At 37.1% G+C, this 17517-nt stretch overlaps 1 protein-coding gene across 1 annotated transcript in view; it reads left to right on the top strand.

Moving 5' to 3' along the window:
- Positions 1-6525, top strand: part of HPGD (15-hydroxyprostaglandin dehydrogenase) — a 33621-nt gene extending 27096 nt beyond the window's left edge. Inside the window, exons 6-7 of the mRNA XM_079773288.1 lie at positions 1624-1787; positions 3342-6525. Of these exons, the coding sequence (XP_079629414.1) occupies positions 1624-1787; positions 3342-3480 (303 nt within the window). The 3' untranslated portion in view covers positions 3481-6525. The remainder of the gene's footprint in view (positions 1-1623; positions 1788-3341) is intronic.
- The last annotated feature ends 10992 nt before the right edge of the window (positions 6526-17517 follow it).

The following is a 17517-nucleotide window of genomic DNA, read 5'->3' on the forward strand; positions in this document are numbered from 1 at the left end:
AACTGGAAAAAAAGGTAGCTTGGATGAAGCTATATAAGCAAGGGAAAGTAGGATGAGAAATGACTAAAGATGTAAGCAAGAGCCAGATCAAGAGGGGTTTATGGGTTGTAGTAATGAGCTTAGATTTTATTGAATGTGAAACCATCAATGTATTTTTTACACATAGGAGTGACAAGATCAGATTTCCATTTCAACAAGACCACTCTGACTGCTATTTAGAAAATATGTTGAGAGGACAAATGTAGGAGACGAGGAAATTGGGAGGTCTCTGCAGTGGTTAGTCTAGATGAGATATAGAGAGAGTCCAGACAGATGAAGAGGGAAATATTAACAACAGAAGAAATACTAGGATAAAGAAAACAGATGTGTGACCAGTAAATGTTCAATCAGAAAAGATAAGAAGCTCTCACAATCTTAATTTAAATTCACTGGAAATTTAATTTGCCAGGCTTAATCTTTAACTCAACTTTGAATGAACACATAAAAGTATTAAAAATCAAAATAAACCTCAAAGACCAGAAATCTCATATTTACAATTACAATACTGGGAACTTACACAGTCAACTCTTATTTCTGATAGTTATGGTCTATACAGTCACTTTTAAACACTGAATTAGAATTTCCTTGGAGCCTCTGGTCACAACATTTTGGTCAATTAATACATATGTGAATTTCTGTGTAAAGTTTTATGTGAATTTCTGTTTAAAGATACCTTATTTAATATGTATTTTATTGATGTTGAACTCATGGCCAATAGCACCTATACCTCACGCTTGAGTGAAGCTTATCTAACACACGTATTTTCTCTATAAGGCCTGCTTGGGAACTAGACATCGATTCAGCACTATGCTTGGGCGAAGGGGCATTTTAAATAGCAAAATCACAAACAAAATAAGAAAACATGGACTAAATGCACTGTGAAAGGGAAACTTGTTTATAGTTAGAAGAACTGAAACAAGAAAACAGAGTATTATTTGGTTGAACCTCAGTTGGAACATTGGCATTGGGTAACTCAAGTTTCTCACTGCTCTGTGGCTTGTCCACAAAGGACCCTAAAAGCCCCAGGGAATTTGGGGGTTACAGATTAATTTTACCAAGTAAGCAAATGGAATCCCCAAATAATCAACTACATTTGGTTTTACAGCTAGTTCCAATAAATCAATGGGGTGGAAATTAAGCCAAAGATTGTCAGTCTGAAAATACTTAAATTTGTCTTCTAGATAATTAAGAGTATCTTTAGAATCAATCAAAGTCTTAAAACTTTCCACTAACAGTATTATTTAAGCAACTATTCTGTTATACAACCCTAATCTTTGAAAGAAGCAGTGTTCACTAGATAAGAGCAGTTTAGATAATTAAGTATTTTCAAGAGTTTTCCAGTAATATTCATTTAAAAAATTTAATTAGGTGAGGCTTTCTGGAATTAATTCAACACTTTAGATACATATTCTTTTACTTTCTGCTATGAACCAACTTTAATATTGTCATTGTTATAAAGCCAGAAGGATATCTGACTAGTATTTTTCACATCAGAGCCTTTGAATAGCTTTAATTATCAGTTTGTCCTATGCTGTGCATTTGCAAGACTAACGAAAACTGACACTTTCTTCTTCAAATTGGCAGATGGCTGCTAATCTTATGAACAGTGGTGTGAGAATGAATGCCATTTGCCCAGGCTTTGTCAATACGCCCATCCTTGAAACCATTGAAAAAGAAGAAAACATGGGACAATATATGGAATATGCATGCCATATCAAGGATATGATGAAATACTATGGGGTTTTGGAGTGAGTAAAGCTATACCTTTTTTTTATTTGATGGAGCAAAGCACTATCTATACTAATAAAAGGGTAATATGCAAATTGGTCAGGACGCCCTCACATTAACAACTGAACAGCAGGCTATGTGGGGCAACAAGGCCGGCAGGGGGGTTAGTGAGGGATAACCAAATGACTGAACAGCAGGTTGCGTGGGGCGACCAGGCCAGCAGGGGGGTGAGGGCAGGGGCAGTTGGGGGCAACCAGGCTGGCAGAGGGGGACTGCGAGGGGTGACCAGGTTGGCAGAGGGTGGCATTGAGGGGCAGTCAGGCCAGCAGAGGGAGGCAGTGAGGGGCAACCAGGCCAGCAGGGAGGGCAGTTGGGGATGACCAGACCAGCGGGGGGGCCATGAGGGGCAACCAGACCAGTGGGGATGGAGGCAATTAGGAGCCAGCAGTCCCGGATTGTGAGAGGGATGTCCGACTGCCAATTTAGGCCTGATCCCCGGGATTGGGTCTAAACTGGCAGTCGGACACCCCCAAGGGGTTCTGGATTGGAGAGGGTCCAAACTGGGCTGAGGCCCCCCCCATGCACAAATTTCATGCACCAGGCCTCTAGTCTACATATAAACAATAAAAAGGGAGAGGGGGAATAAAGTTTTAAAGTTGAGAAACTAATGCAAACTTCAAAGTTTGGTTTTGGCATACTCTGTGAAAGAAAATATCTTTTCTGGGTTTCTGAATAGAATGTGTTTATACATTATGAATTTTGCTTAAAGATATAGACAATGCATTATTAATACCTTTAGCCACAATCAGGCATAGTGTGAAAAGGTGATGTTTAGTTATCTTTGGAAGCAGTGATCTCTTATCTGCCTAAATTCCAAGCCATATTTACTTATACCCTTTGTGAAATTTCATATGGCCCCCTAACTTGAATCATTTCTATACTAAACAATGGATCAACACATGTGTTTGGTGAACAATGTCTGAATTAAAGCAGTCAGATTTCATAGTCATAGCTATCATGCTGATGGAATCAGACCATCTGGGATCAGATCCCAACTCCACTTCTGACCATGAACTTCTCCATCAAGCTCAGTTTTTTCACATGTAAAATGGGGATAATATTAAAACCAACTTAGGGGACTTTTGAAAGTTCACAAATAAGTTGATCCATGTAAAGTACTTAAAACAGCAACAGAATCAACAGACATGCAATAAATGTTACTATAATTCTTTCTATTTTTACTCTAATAACATTTCTGTCTGATAAGTCTAAGATGTACCAGTAGGATAAAGATGAGAAAATAATAATTTTGTCAATGTAAATAATAAATATAAGTCCATAAATTCTTCCTATCAAAATGATAGCAGGTTAGGCTTGGAAATCTACTAGTTAATTTATCATATAACTTAGTTAATATCTAATGGAATAAAAAATAAAAAATGTTTATCAGCTCTTTGATAAATATTTCCCTATTACATTTTAAAGGTAGTAAATTATTCAAAAGTAACTAAAAAATAAAGTGAAAATTATGCCTTCATCTTTAGTTTAAAACACCAGCATTCCTTTCCTTTTAGCCCATCAACGATTGCCGATGGATTAATAACACTCATTGAAGATGATGCTTTAAATGGCGCTATTATGAAGATCACATATTCTAAGGGAGTTCATTTTCAAGACTATGAAGCAACTCCACTTCCTGTAAAAACTCAGTGAACATCTTATGTATCAGCCATAACTGAAAATAAGCACAAGTGACTTATATTCAGACCATATCTTCATTTGAATGTAACTTTCAAAGTGAAATGTTATTGTAGGACACTTTCCTTCATGCATTTGATGTTTATTTTTTTTCTAAATGATTATTTAAATATATAGATAAAAAATTAGGAACTGTCAAAAATATGATGTGAACCAAAGCTAGATTTTGATCCTATGGTCTAGAGGTAATGATTAAAACAAAGGATATTCAAGGAATATTCTGCTTTTCAAAAAATGTATTTAAATTTGTGGTTCATAAATATTGTTTTTCAGAACATCATGTTAAAGGGGATATTTGAATTGTTATTTAAATCAAACCAGATGTAAAAAACACGCCTCGTTTTGTTTCAATATTAGCATTTTAAAAGAGGGAGGCTACTGACAATGGCAAATTTTTAGTAACAATAACTTATACACCAGCTTTCAGCTGAACATGTCAGCTTTTAAAGTTGCGGCATATTTGGCAGCAGTAGTTAAGGAATAAATTACAGTGTGCATACAATCCTAAATGAAAATCTGATGTATAGGAAAATGACAGAATGTAACTGGCTGAGTTGTTGATCCACAGTTCAGCTTCCCATCTGGGAAAAGCGTTTTTTTCCTCCTTGCTTACTTTTAAAACTTTAATTGAGTCCAAAAATCTCAGGAATGAAATTTGTAATAGCTACAGCAGAAAAAATAGTTAGTGCTCCTAAAGTGTTATATTTAAGATACACTTATTAAGAAAACAAATACAGATGTAATTTTTTTTCAGATTACTTCTCATTTATTTTTACTAATTTCAAAAGTGCCTTCCTTTCAATGAAACTTTTTTCCTCTCTCATCTCCAGAAGTTACGTAGTGTTCTATGTATAGCTATGCAGAAGAAGCCAATTTGTTGCAGCTTCAACTGTAAATGTTTTTGTATGCTCAGAGCCATAATCACAAGAGGTAAAAATAGCTGTGGTGTATTTCTGTTTTCCCTGTCAGGTCTTTTAAGATGGGGTCATTAAGTGCACCTGCTTTGGGTAATCCTATTTATAAGCAATAATTAAAGCTAACAATAGTGAAAGCATAAGATTTCTAATTCAATCCTTTCCTCTTATAACTTACACAAAATACAAAATGTAAATGTTGTATAAGTGATTCACTGTGTCTGCTAACTCCAGAGCTCCCAGCTTGGAAAAAAATGTATCCACTTGAGATTAATAAATATTTCCTAGAGATCCTGAAGTGTTGCCATATCCTGCTCTGTTTAAATTCTTCCATAGAGAACAAGTGGCCTTCACTTTTAAAAGGGAATTTGAATATGAGTAACTGTTGTCTAGATCTTCACATAATGTATTTTAAAAACCACCAAGAAATGAACATCAGTGAATGTCTAATAGAGATAAATTGTATAATTAGCACAACTTTGTTTGTACATTATGGCAGTGACCAATCAGTGAATAACGTGGGTACTATATGTGGTGTGTCACTTATTGTATGTATTTTTCCACTGTAATGTTTAAAACTGTAGCTTAAGCTTTCCATTTATGGAAAATTCTTTGTATTGGCAGCCTTCAGTATACTTTGTACTTTGATTTTTAATTTTTTTCAAATTAATAAACTATGAAGACATTTACAATGGAGTAGAACTAAAAAAAATGTGATTTATATTTTAAAAAGTTCTTTTACATTAAAATTTATCTTCTATAAGTAGCTTTAAATAAATCGATAATGTTATATGATATCTCTATATGCTGGTCGAGAAAAAAAGTAAATATTAAATTGGGGGGAGGTTTAGTTCCCTTAATTGTATTTTTCAGTGAAAATCCTAATGTGACTAATATGTGTTTTTCAAATGTCTTTTTCCTATAAATGAAGTAGGGCTCGCAAAGCAGCAAAACTAAAAAAGTGTGGGCACTGAAAAAAGATTGAGATTTGCTATTGACATTGAAATGTCCAACAAACTTCTTTTTTCAATATAACAATACTCTTAGATATTTATAGTACCATTTAAGACACAAGTGATGATGTAAATGATTTCCATCTATGCTTTATTTATTCATAAATTTAGGACACAGAAGAGGTCTGAAAATGTACATCCTACCTAATAAAATAGTAATATGCAAATTGAACGCACCTTCGCTACGCCCAAGCCACACCCACCAGCCAAAGCCACACCCACCAGCCAAAGCCACACCCACCAGCCAATTAGGGCAAGTATGCAAATTACCCAACAAAGATGGTGGTTAATTTGCATACGCTGAGGGAAGGAGGAGTGAAGACTGAAGACAACTTAGAAGGAAGAGGGAGGAAAAGTGGAAAGCAAGGTGGCTGGCTGCCAGAGGGAAAGCCCAGGCGGGGCGGGGCGGGCGGCAGTGACGCGTGGGTGCAGGCGCAGAGGCCAATGGAGGCAGCAGCGGCCGCGCATGCGGCCGCAGAGGCCGCTTGCAGGATTCTTCCTGCAAATGGGCTACTAGTTTTTAATAAAATCTAAAGTCATTCACATACTAAATATCATTTGATGGGTAGCTTTTTTCTTACATTAGAATTTCAAAAGGCGCATTTACTGGTGCACTGGAAAAGGTGATTGGATCTAAGGTCACAAGTGATGTCATCCGTCCTCCATCTCTGTCCTCTTGTTGGCTTCCCTCCTAGGCAGCTTTCTTCATACGATGCTTCCAGGAGCTACAGCCTGAACCTCTCCAACCTCCAAACTGGCAAAACAAGAGCTTGTTTGGCAACAGAGCTCATTTGCCTTTCTTAGCTATGTGCAGATTGCTGAGACATTCCGTGTAGTCGGAGAGATACCAAATGACATGCCTTCCCCAGAGCTGGTAGAATTGGAGGGTGCTGGCGGACACGAAACATGGGCAGGAAACTGACTTGCATCCTATGGTCTAAGAAAAGGAGAGGGATAATTTTCAAGAGGAAAATCATGCTGCCATTACCAGAACAAAAACCAGAGATAGCCTCTGTAGAGGAAGACAGAGTGAACAACGAATTTGTTATGCCTTAATCCTTTAGATAAATTTTCACAGACTATCGTGGTTCCTATAACATGCCTAGATCCGTATGTATCACGTTGGATAAGATATTTCAGAAGAAAATGAATAAAAAATGCAGCAGGCATATATGTTCGTGCTCATGCATATATGTTCGTGTTTATTCTCAATGTAAAATATATTTCTTATTGTGGGCCCAAGCGAAAAGGGTTCAAAAACTACTTGTTTTAACATTGACTGCAATCACTGCCTCTAGACATCCTTCATTTCTGAATTTCTGACTGTTACCATTTTAATCCTATAGTTCCATTCAAACTTATTAGCACCACTTCTAATTCTTCTTACTAAAATTACATCATCAGCATGTAGTTACACTAAATTTTAATAGGGCTTTGTAAGTTTAACTTTGAATCATTAAACTATTCCCCATCCTCAGTTTTCAAATAACACTGACACACATATATTCACTCATTCAACAAATAAATTACTGAGCAATTTGGGGGCAAAATTTATATACACAAGTTTTAGTATAGGGTGTCTTATGTAAATATTAGTGCAGACACATATTGATTAAGGTCTGATCTGGAAAATGGCACTGAAGTCTGAAAGAATCTATTGGTTACAAAAGTATTAGAGCCTGGCCAGTGTGGCTCAGTGATTGAGCATTGACCCATGAAACAAGAGAGCCCTGGTTTGATTCCCCATCAGGGCACATTCCCCGGTTGCAGGCTCAGTCCCCAGAAGGGGATGTGCAGGAGGCAGCCAGTCTATGTTTCTCTCTCATTGATGTTTCTACATCTCTAGCCCTCTCCCTTCCTCTCTCTCTCAAATCAATTTAAAAACATTTTTAAAAAGTATTAGAAGAGAACTAAAGAGCCAAACATGGAATGATGGTAGAATCCAGTGTCAACTGGGAAACAGAAATAACTAGGTATTTCATCACTGAAAATGATTTATTCAGGAAAAACAGGAAAAACAAAGGATTGCAATCCAGGACATGCAGACATGGTGAGCCACTTGCACACACTGCCCCCGGACAAAGATGCAGAAGGAACCTATAGAAAGGAAAAGAAAACTGAGAAGAGGGGCGGTTACCGCCACAGAGCTCTGTTGTAAACATTGAGTTCTTCCTTTACAGTTCTCATGATGACATAGACTGCTTTTATTTGAAATTGTACAGGATGGTCTGTTAAGTGCAATCAGGAAATGAAAGGAAATGGCAATGTGAAAATTGGAAAGGAAAAACACTATCATTATTTTCAGTGGATGAGACTATGAATATATAGAGTGCCCCCCCCCAAAATTGTATACACACTTTGAATGATTATAAAGTCAGTGTTTATTAACATACAGTTCGTTTTCAAAATTTAAAATAATCTACAGAAATGAGTGAATTTTTTTTTTTTTTTTTTGGTCAATGCCTGCTTTCAAATCAATGACCATTCTGGTCCAGGCCCTGCTGGTAATGTGAAGCAATGGAATTGCAAACATCAACCATCATTTTGTTTGGTATTTGTGGGCCCTCAATTCGTCAGCTATAGTTGGTTTTGTACCATAAGCTTTACCGTTTATGTATTCCCCTAAAATCGTCTAGTGGATAAATTTTCTTTGTTCAAAGCTTAGTCTGGCTTCAGCCATTATTTAAATCAGTTAAATCTGAAACGGAGTGAAAATTGAGTTATCAGCTTTTAAGGTGTGTATACATTTTGGGAGTGTTCCCCCCAAAAAAATGTATACATACTTTGAATAAATATAAAGGCAGTGTTTGTACTTCAACTGCATTTTCAAACTTCCAGTAGCATTTTAGGATAAATCTCCTTTGTTCAAAGGTTAGTCTGGCTGAAAAGAAAGAAACATCAATTGAGCCATCAGCTGTGAAAGTGTGTATATATGTTTTGAGGACACCCTGTACAAAAGTACAAGAGATTTAATATTAGGACTCATGACGACTTCAGCAAGTGTTATAGATTAAAAATATGATAACCATTCTTTTTAATTTCTCCAAACAAGAGGTGGAGTCTATTTCTCCTTCTCTTGAATATGGGCTGGCCTTGTGACCTCCTTTGTCAAAACAATGCAGGAGAATCAATATTGTGTGGTTTCCAAAGAAGCTTTTGTATGCGTGTGTCTGCTTTTGTGCTTGAAATCCTGCCACCTCATGAACAAGCATGAGGAGAGCCTGCTGATGGATGAGAGGCCACATAGAGAAAAACCAAAACACTTTTTAATTGCCAGTTCCTAGCCAACCCAGCAGCCAGCAGCAGAGATTGAGGGAGCCCCCTAGGAGATTAGCCAAGGCTGACTCACAGCAACAGAACTAAAGTCTCAGCGGAGCCCAGCCCAAATTGCCAACCCACAGAGTTGTGAGATAAATAGTTGTCTTAACCCACTATTGTATGGGTTCTTTATAATGCAGCAATTGCTAACTAACGCAGGAAGGCTCTGAACACAAAGATATTACAGGAAAAAGGTGAAAATCCTAAAAGATAAAAAAAGACATTTAAAATAGAGCATCGCTGAAACTGGTTTGGCTCAGTGGATAGAGCGTTGGCCTGCGGACTGAGAGGTCCCAGGTTCGATTCCGGTCAAGGGCATGTACCTTGGTTGCGGGCACATCTCCAGTAGGAGGTGTGCAGGAGGCAGCCGATCAATGTTTCTCTCTCATCGATGTTTCTAATTCTCTATCCCTTTCCCTTCCTCTCTGTAAAAAATCAATAAAATATATTTTTAAAAAATAAATAAAAATAAAATAGAGCATGTTTAATAACAAAAATTATTAAGTAGCTTCTGGCTTTCTTGGGAGGAAAGGAAGGGAAGGGAAGGGAGAGAGAAGGAGAGAAGAAGAAAAGGAAGGAAGGGATAAAAACAAACCTAAAAAAGCTTGGTCAATGCAAAACATCTCATTGATGGCATAGGAAAGCCACCCAGGCAATCAGAATTTGAGAGACCAAGACATTGGCGAAAAGAGAAGCTCACTAAAATGATTGTGGTGTTTTTGGTACTTTTCCACTGAGGCCAATTTTTAAATTCACGGAGATGATGAGAAACTAGCATAGCATGGCAACTAAATTGCAGAGAGGTAGAATAAAACAGTATTAAAGTGTTACATGGCTGGAGGTGGGGATTGGAGTTTAGGACTACTAAAATATCAGAATTTGAGAGGAAAATATTATATAGAGAAAAGAACTACAGAAAAGAAAGATCTGGACCAGTTTCACTACAAGCCATTCAACACTAAGTATAAGGTGGCCGCTAAGAGACAGGAAAAACTAAGCACAGCTCTCATCAGATTACATGTGAGGGTGAAAAATAATTACGTGTTCTTTATGATTGTGAGGCAATAGAAAATCCCCCAGGCTTTCATTTTGTGGCCCACAAAAAGCTGTACTTTACAGGTAAGGGCAAACCAGAGATAGAGACCAGGCTTTCCAGAAACTGAAACCCAGGCTCAAATGAACTTAATTCCTTATTAGATTTAAGTGATGTACCACTATTTTACTTGTCTGCCATAAGCCAATGAAACCTTCTCTGGAGAAAAATTATCATCCAAAATTTTCATCTAATTTTTATACACAATTCCTAGCATTAAATTTAAATATCTAGACTGAAACAAAAAGAAAAGGGAGATGGACAATACAGAAAAACAGCATGAGAGGAATATGAAACTCAAAACAGTCTAACAGAGGTACAAGTAGAGTTTTAGAAAAGAAGAAAAGAACAATAAAGGCAGAAGCAAAATTTGGAAGTAATGTTCTAGAATTTTCCAAATGTGATCCAAGCTACTGATTTAAGAAACAATACAAATAACAAGAAGAAAAGCACACCTTGCCAAATGATAGTAAAAACTACAGAAAACCAGTGACCAGACCAAAACAAACAAACAGCAAAGGGAAAAAAAGCCAGAGGAAAAAAAAAAAAGACAAATTATCTTTAAAGTAACAAAAATAAAATTGGCAAGTGCCCTCATAACAGAAGCTACATAAGTCAGAAGACAATGAAATATTTCAAAATTCCAGAACAAATAAATAATAAGCCCAGAATTCTACACATGCAGAAGAAAAACTTTTTAAATTAAGGGTACAATAAAGAAGATGTTTAAAAAAAAAAACACCAGAAAATTTGTTACAACAGATCTACATTCAAAGAAATGCAAACAAGGAGTTTTTCAGGCACCAAAAAGGATCCCCGGATGGAGGAAGAGAGATGAAGGGAGGTATAAAGGGTCATGGAAAAGGAAAAGGTGTGAGGAAATAAGATTTCTTGTATGAAGCAATGAAAATCACTACTTCTAGGATTAGAAATATATGAAAACACAAAAGTCAAGAGGGAGCAAATAGAAAAGTGTTCTAAATTATTTATATTTTCTGGGACTTGGTAAAAACCACTAAGTAATGTTAGCTATTAAGAAATCAACAGTGTTTAATGTAATATATAAAATAATGTATAAACCAGTCAGAGAAAGACAAATACCATATGACCTCACTTATATGTGAATCTAATGAACAAAATAAACTGATGAACAAAACAGAACCAGAGGATGGATACATGGAACAGACTAAAAGATGTCAGAGGAGAGGCGAGTGGGTTGGACTGGATGAAAGAAGATGAAGGGATTAGCCAAAGAACATACATGCATAGCCCAGGGACACAGTCAGTGTGGTCAGGGCCAGAGTGGCGGGAGACCAGGGCTGGGTGGAGGGGGGCAAAGAAGGAGGGAATGGGAGACATCTGTAAGAGTGTCAACAATGAAAATAAATTAAGGAAATTCACATAATAGTTGTTAAGTCTAAAGAATAGAAAGAAGAAAAAAAATCAGTATGTATAATGAGAGACCCAATAGAAAACAAATAGGTGCGTAAGTAATGAAATTGTAAATGCAATCATCTTTACCTCTCTCCACAACCCTCAATGGTTTCCCATTGCAGTTGGAATAAAATCTCACCTGTTTTCACTCCCCTTCTGTCTGATTTCTCTCTAGGCTCAGGAGCTTTGCTGACCCTCGTATGTGTCAAACTTTCTCTCCCCTCCAGGCCCTTGTGCTCACTCTTCTAACTAGATGGATGTTGTCCCACATATTATTGGCTCTAATATAACCTCAGTATGACCTCCTATTACCACTACTCTAAATTAACCTATTTAGCAATTCTACCCTAGGCCCGTGGTCGGCAAACTGCGGCTCTCGAGCCACATGCGGCTCTTTGGCCCCTTGAGTGTAGCTCTTCCACAAAATACCACGGCCTGGGCGAGTCTATTTTGAAGAAGTGGCATTAGAAGTTTAAGTTTAAAAAACTTGGCTCTCAAAAGAAATTTCAATCATTGTACTGTTGATATTTGGCTCTGTTGACTAATGAGTTTGCCGACCACTGCCCTAGGCTATCACATGGCTCTTGTTTTTATTTTTATCTTTATAAGATTGATTCTCTGTGAATTTATCTCTGCTATTTTTTTTAACGTCATATGGTTTTTCTACTCTGCCACAATATAAGCTCTATAGAAACAAAGACTTCATCTGTTTCAATTCATAGAACATGGTGTGCATGAAGTAAAACGAATGAGTAAATGAATGAATGAATTGTTAAATGAATGAGTGAGTGAATGAATGAATAAATGAAATATCTGTTAAAAGACTAAAGCATCCTAAGCTGCCTTAAAAAATATAAGTTCCCTGCCTGACTGGTGTGGCTTAGAGGTTGAGTGTTGACCTATGAACCAGGAGGTCACAATTTGATTCCTAGTCAGGATATATGCCAGGGTTGTAGGCTTGATCCCCAGTGGGGGGCATGCAGGAGGCAGCTGATTAATGATTCTCTCTTATCATTGATGTTTTTATTTCTCTCTCCCTTCCTCTCTGAAATCAATAAAAGCATTATATATATATATATATATACACTCCCCCAAACCAGATGTTAATATTTCCACTCTTCTTTGTATTGATCAGATGACTTCTGCAATATTATGTTTGAGTTTAAGTATCACATTTTAAGAGGGCTTAACTATCTGGAGTTTACGTTTTGTCTTAAGTGCAATGGGAGAAGTATACAAAACTTCAAATTTTGGAGTTGTTGTAAAGAAGACAGAATGGACATAGTTTTCTCCAGAGAATAGAATTATTAGTAATTGGAGATACAAGGAATGTGGTAGAGGTACCATCAGAATTAGGATACTCTAAATGACATTACATTTGCCCTGGAAGCAGAAAATTCATTGATCATTGAAATGGTTGAGGCTGACAGCCACCTATTGGGGATATTGTACCAGTCAGTACACAGCATATCTGTGTAAGTGGAAAGTTGGACCAAAGGGCTTTAAATTACTTTTAATTTTGTTTCTATTCTATAGTACTATATAATGGTCCTTGCAGTTAAGTTTATATCAAGTTAATAGCATTCATAGTAATTTTTCCCATAATCAGAAAAGGCCAGTGTGGTTTTCATTCACTATTTTGCTTTTTTCTAACCTTTGTTAATATCCAGTTTCTCCTACTTATTTAATAGCAGGGATATTTGGTAGAAGGCTTTTCAGAACTGTGTGGACCTACTTTGCTGCTTCTGCACTTGCTACCCTATCTTGTACAGCCACCTAGGTATGAACTTCCAGCCTCTGGCAAAAACGTCTTTAAATGAGTCACAGAGGCCACCCAATTTTGGATCAGTCCAGTGCTTATTTTATTTAGATTTTGTGTCAAAGAGCTTACATTATGGTAGTTGATGAATGGTCTGGGCCATTCTTCCTGTCCATGGGAATGGGTGTGGGGAGATTTCCTTGGTAAGGAGGATGTTTGGAGAATAAGTTTTCTTAAGTAAATTTTATCATTCCTATCTGATGGCCCTTAAAGTGTTATCATAAGATTTATCTTTTCTTTTCTGTCTTCTCTTCCTATATCTTATTTACAAAGGATTTTGTAAATGTACAGGAGTGATACAAGCAGACACCTATGGTTTTATGGAGGCAAACATGCCGCTATTTATGAAATTGAGTCAGAAAATTACATCTTTCTTGCCTGAAATCTTTTATTCGTCCTTGCACTTTTTCTCTGAGCCATTCCAAAGTCAAGTTCTCACAACATCTTACATGTGCTAATGTATTTTGATTTTTATCATAACTGCTCTCCAACTCCCAGCATCTGTCCTGGTCAATTAACCCTAAATACTATGTTGGTGTTATCTAACACATGCCTCTAAGTGGGTCAGTCCCCAACTCCAAACCTTCTGCCTCCTATTTCCAAAGGCACAAAGTCCAGCCCTCCAGACAATCATTCCATGCCTTATACAATTAAACCACAATTCACCAGCCCCGCCTTATCTGGACTAATCCTTATCAAATTACAGGATCCCCAAATTCCAGCTCTAGATTTTTCTTACTTTATCCCTCTTTTATCTTTATCTGTAAATTTTCTTGGGAGAGAATAGGAAAAAGTGCAAGGGGGATGGGTAGGATAGAAATCCTGCACATGGAAGAAAATTAATATTAGGGGTGGGGTAGGGGGGTGATGGGCCTTTTAGGGTAAAGATAGTAGGAAGAAACTTGGGTGAATTTCAGGGAAATATGTTTTTCATATTTAGCCTAGTATAAACGCATAAGGAATACATTTTTTGAATTTAATTGTATGCGTACAGATGTTTGCAATCATTGTTGATTTGGACTCAATGGAACAATGAATACATTTTTCATATGATAATCATAGTACCTAACACAGAACAGCAGACCTTTCCAGGTTGCCAATAGCTCATTGGTGCATAGTAAGTGCTTACTTATTACTTGCTGGTTGATTTGAACTGTTTTGGGGTGTGTGTGTGTGTGTGTGTGTGTGTGTGTGTGTGTGGCAGGGGAGGGTATCAGCCATAATTCCAGCCAGTTCTTTTTACTTGTGTTCTAAAACATCACACATCAGGCCCCAAGGTTGCTGGGTTTCTGGGTTGCTCTGTGTCTCTCAATATCATTTTATGCACAATACAACAGAGCAGTGATTGATCTCTGCTTTCCATTATCTTTTTTCATCTTATTACAAGTTGTGGTGAGTGACTAATGAGGAATGCTGAACTCCAAACAGTTCTGTTTCTTGTCATTGCTGTAAAATATTCAAAACTTTAAAAACTAAGCAGAATAACTCTATTTGGAGAGCTCTTCGCACACGTAGACAAACACAAAAACATAACTTGATGAGTAGAAAGCCAGGCAATCTCCAATAAAACTTTCTTTTTTAAAAGGCTACTCATTTTTTTGAGGTTTCTAAGGCAAATGTTAGTGTCTCTTTTCATTACCTCCTCTTGGCTACTTGAGCATTTTGTAGTAGAGAGAAAAGGCTGAATCATCCCCACAGTCATTTTCAATCATGAGCTTCACTGAATCCATCCCTATTGGTGTTCTTCCCCTTTAACATGGAAACAGACAGTAAGAAATGGGGAAACTAGCCCTTCTTTAAACTCCACCTTACTTTAATATAGTCAATCAACACTTGTATTTCAGCTTATGTATGACAAATCAAATTTTAATGATGTATTAAACTGCATGTTAAAAACGAAAGTAATGAAAAACTTTTTTATTCTTCCCTGCCCCACTATCTAAGGAGACAAACTTGTTTTACTTTAATTTAGTGCTCTTATAATCTAAAACAGTCATTTCCCCCAATAGAAGGAAATTTTGTGAGAAAACTTAATTTTCTTGAAGCTCTTATGCAGGGTATTTACTGAGTGAAGTTTTAAATTTGATTTAGTTTTAAATTTCAATTACATTTAATATTATAAGTTCTAAGGATACCAATAGTTCTACCTTTGATTTCCCATACAGTACAGATATTGAATAGCCATCTTGTGCCAAGCACAGTACTAGACACCAACGAATTAATGATGAAATAGTCACAGGCCTGCCTTCAAGAGGCTCACAATCATGTTTGGGAAACAAATATGTACAGGGGGAAAAAGTCATCATTCCATGTTATAAAGATTGTAAAAGATTTATGGGTAAGGATGATGGGAAAAGTATAATGGAAACTCTGCTTGAGGGGGGTTAAGGAAGGAAAAGGCTTCATAAAAAGGAGACACTTGAGCCCAGTCTTGAAAGATGTTTAGGAATTTGGGGGGAAGGTGTTCCAGGGAGAGGAAAAATGTATAATTAGTTCAACAAATGATAATTATCAGTTCCCTAAGAGTTCACTATACAACTTAGGGTTGAAGTTGTCTGAAGCTTTATAAGAGGTTTGCACTTTGTTGGCCAATAGGGAAACTTCCATGGACATTGATAAGAAGTAATATGAACAGGTTGGTGTTTGAGAATATAATCTTGGGGTGAGTTCAGAATGGAGTAGGTAAGGGCTGGCCTGAAAGTCTGGATAAGTCAGTGGAGAAATGTTCCAAAATTCCATAGGAGAGATGGTGGAGGCCTCAATAAATGCAGTAATAATGGAGATGAAGAGGTAAACATGGACAGGACACAATTAGGAATCAGAATCAGCAGTGTCACATGGACAATGAGCAGAGAAAAGGAGGGACCATTCACAGGTTTTCTAGATGCCACGTACCAAGTTTTACAGCAGCAGCATCAATAACATTTATTGAGGGCTTACTTTGTTCTGGACAGCAAGGCAAGAACTACCTTCCAAATCTTGTAACAATCTTATAAGACAGACACCATTATTACCCCAATACTACAAATAAATGAAGTGTAAACTGCTTTGGGGAGATTATTGAAATGTAACTGCAATTCTAGCAACCTTGAACTAGAATTATTTTCAAAAATGTTCGAAGTTCATTATTTATTTTCTCCATATCCACATGAGGCAGGGGTCAAATAGAAAATCCACTTTGTTTTAATAAATGGGGAAGTTGGCCTATCTGGGGGGGGGGGGGGATGATGGCAGCTCAGGAATGAAACTCAGTCTCCTCACATCCATGCTGGAAAGCTTCTCTGGCTCTTCTAGAATGACTATGACTAGAGAAGGTATTGTCTCCAGTTTGCAATTCACAAATTACATTTCTGCAGAAGAGATTCTAGGAAAAACGTAGATGAGTTCAGGCTCTTGGTTTCAAGTGCAAGAAACTATGACACCAAGGTGACTTACAGAACTCAAGGGACAGAAATGCAGCTAATGGCAGAAACAAGTGGACCCAGAATCTCCAGAAGTGTCAGCACTGCAGTTGCTTCTCTTCTATTTGACTATTTTCTCCCGGGACTCCGATTTCCTCCCACATCCCAACGATATGCATGTGAGGGGAACTGGTGTGTCTATATTGCCCTAGTCTGAGTGCGTACGGTGGGTCTGAGTGGCCCTTAGATCAAAGGGCGTGCTGTCCAAGGAGAGTGCTTGTCTTGTCCCCTGAGCTGCTGGGAAAGGCTCTGGTCACCTGTAAACATGAAATGAGGGGGTTGGAAAATAATAATCTTACTTGTTTTGATTGATCTTTCTTTAAATGTATGTAGAACTCACATTACTGATTAATATTGAAATGGGGTCTTTATTTCAAAGACTGGTGATGATTTTGTAGCAGAAATATGCCATAGGAACTTCTTTTGTTCATATTATTAGCCTGGTAAAATTGGTTTCATTTGACACCATTTTGCTTAACGTAGTCATTTCCAAGAATCTATCTACAATGTTAAGTGAAGATTTGTTATACTAAAGTATTGATTTGATGCTGTATTTCATTTTAAATCTTTTCAGGAAGGCAATTTTGTTATTCAAAGAAAAACTGGTATTGACATCTCAGTGTGTTAAATTACTTTTGATCTATGATTTGGGGCCAGGATGAAAGACGTGGGACTGTAGACATACAGATTGATACTGCTCCTGCCTCGGACAACAGGATTCAAGACAATTTCTTTTTCTAATATTTTCATCTGATTTGAATAAATGGAATTCTGCCACCAGAGATTTTACCTGACAGTTTTCACCACTTAACTGGATTTTGTATTTTTTTAATGTTTCCTTTTAGATTTAGGTAACATCTATTGGAGCTTGCATCTCTTTCATGTCTTTGTTTGATTTAAATATCACACTAGTTTCTGCATTCTGACTTGTCCTATCCAC

This window comes from Cnephaeus nilssonii (genome assembly GCF_951640355.1).
Source record: "Cnephaeus nilssonii genome assembly, chromosome: 5".
Classification (NCBI taxonomy): domain Eukaryota; kingdom Metazoa; phylum Chordata; class Mammalia; order Chiroptera; family Vespertilionidae; genus Cnephaeus; species Cnephaeus nilssonii.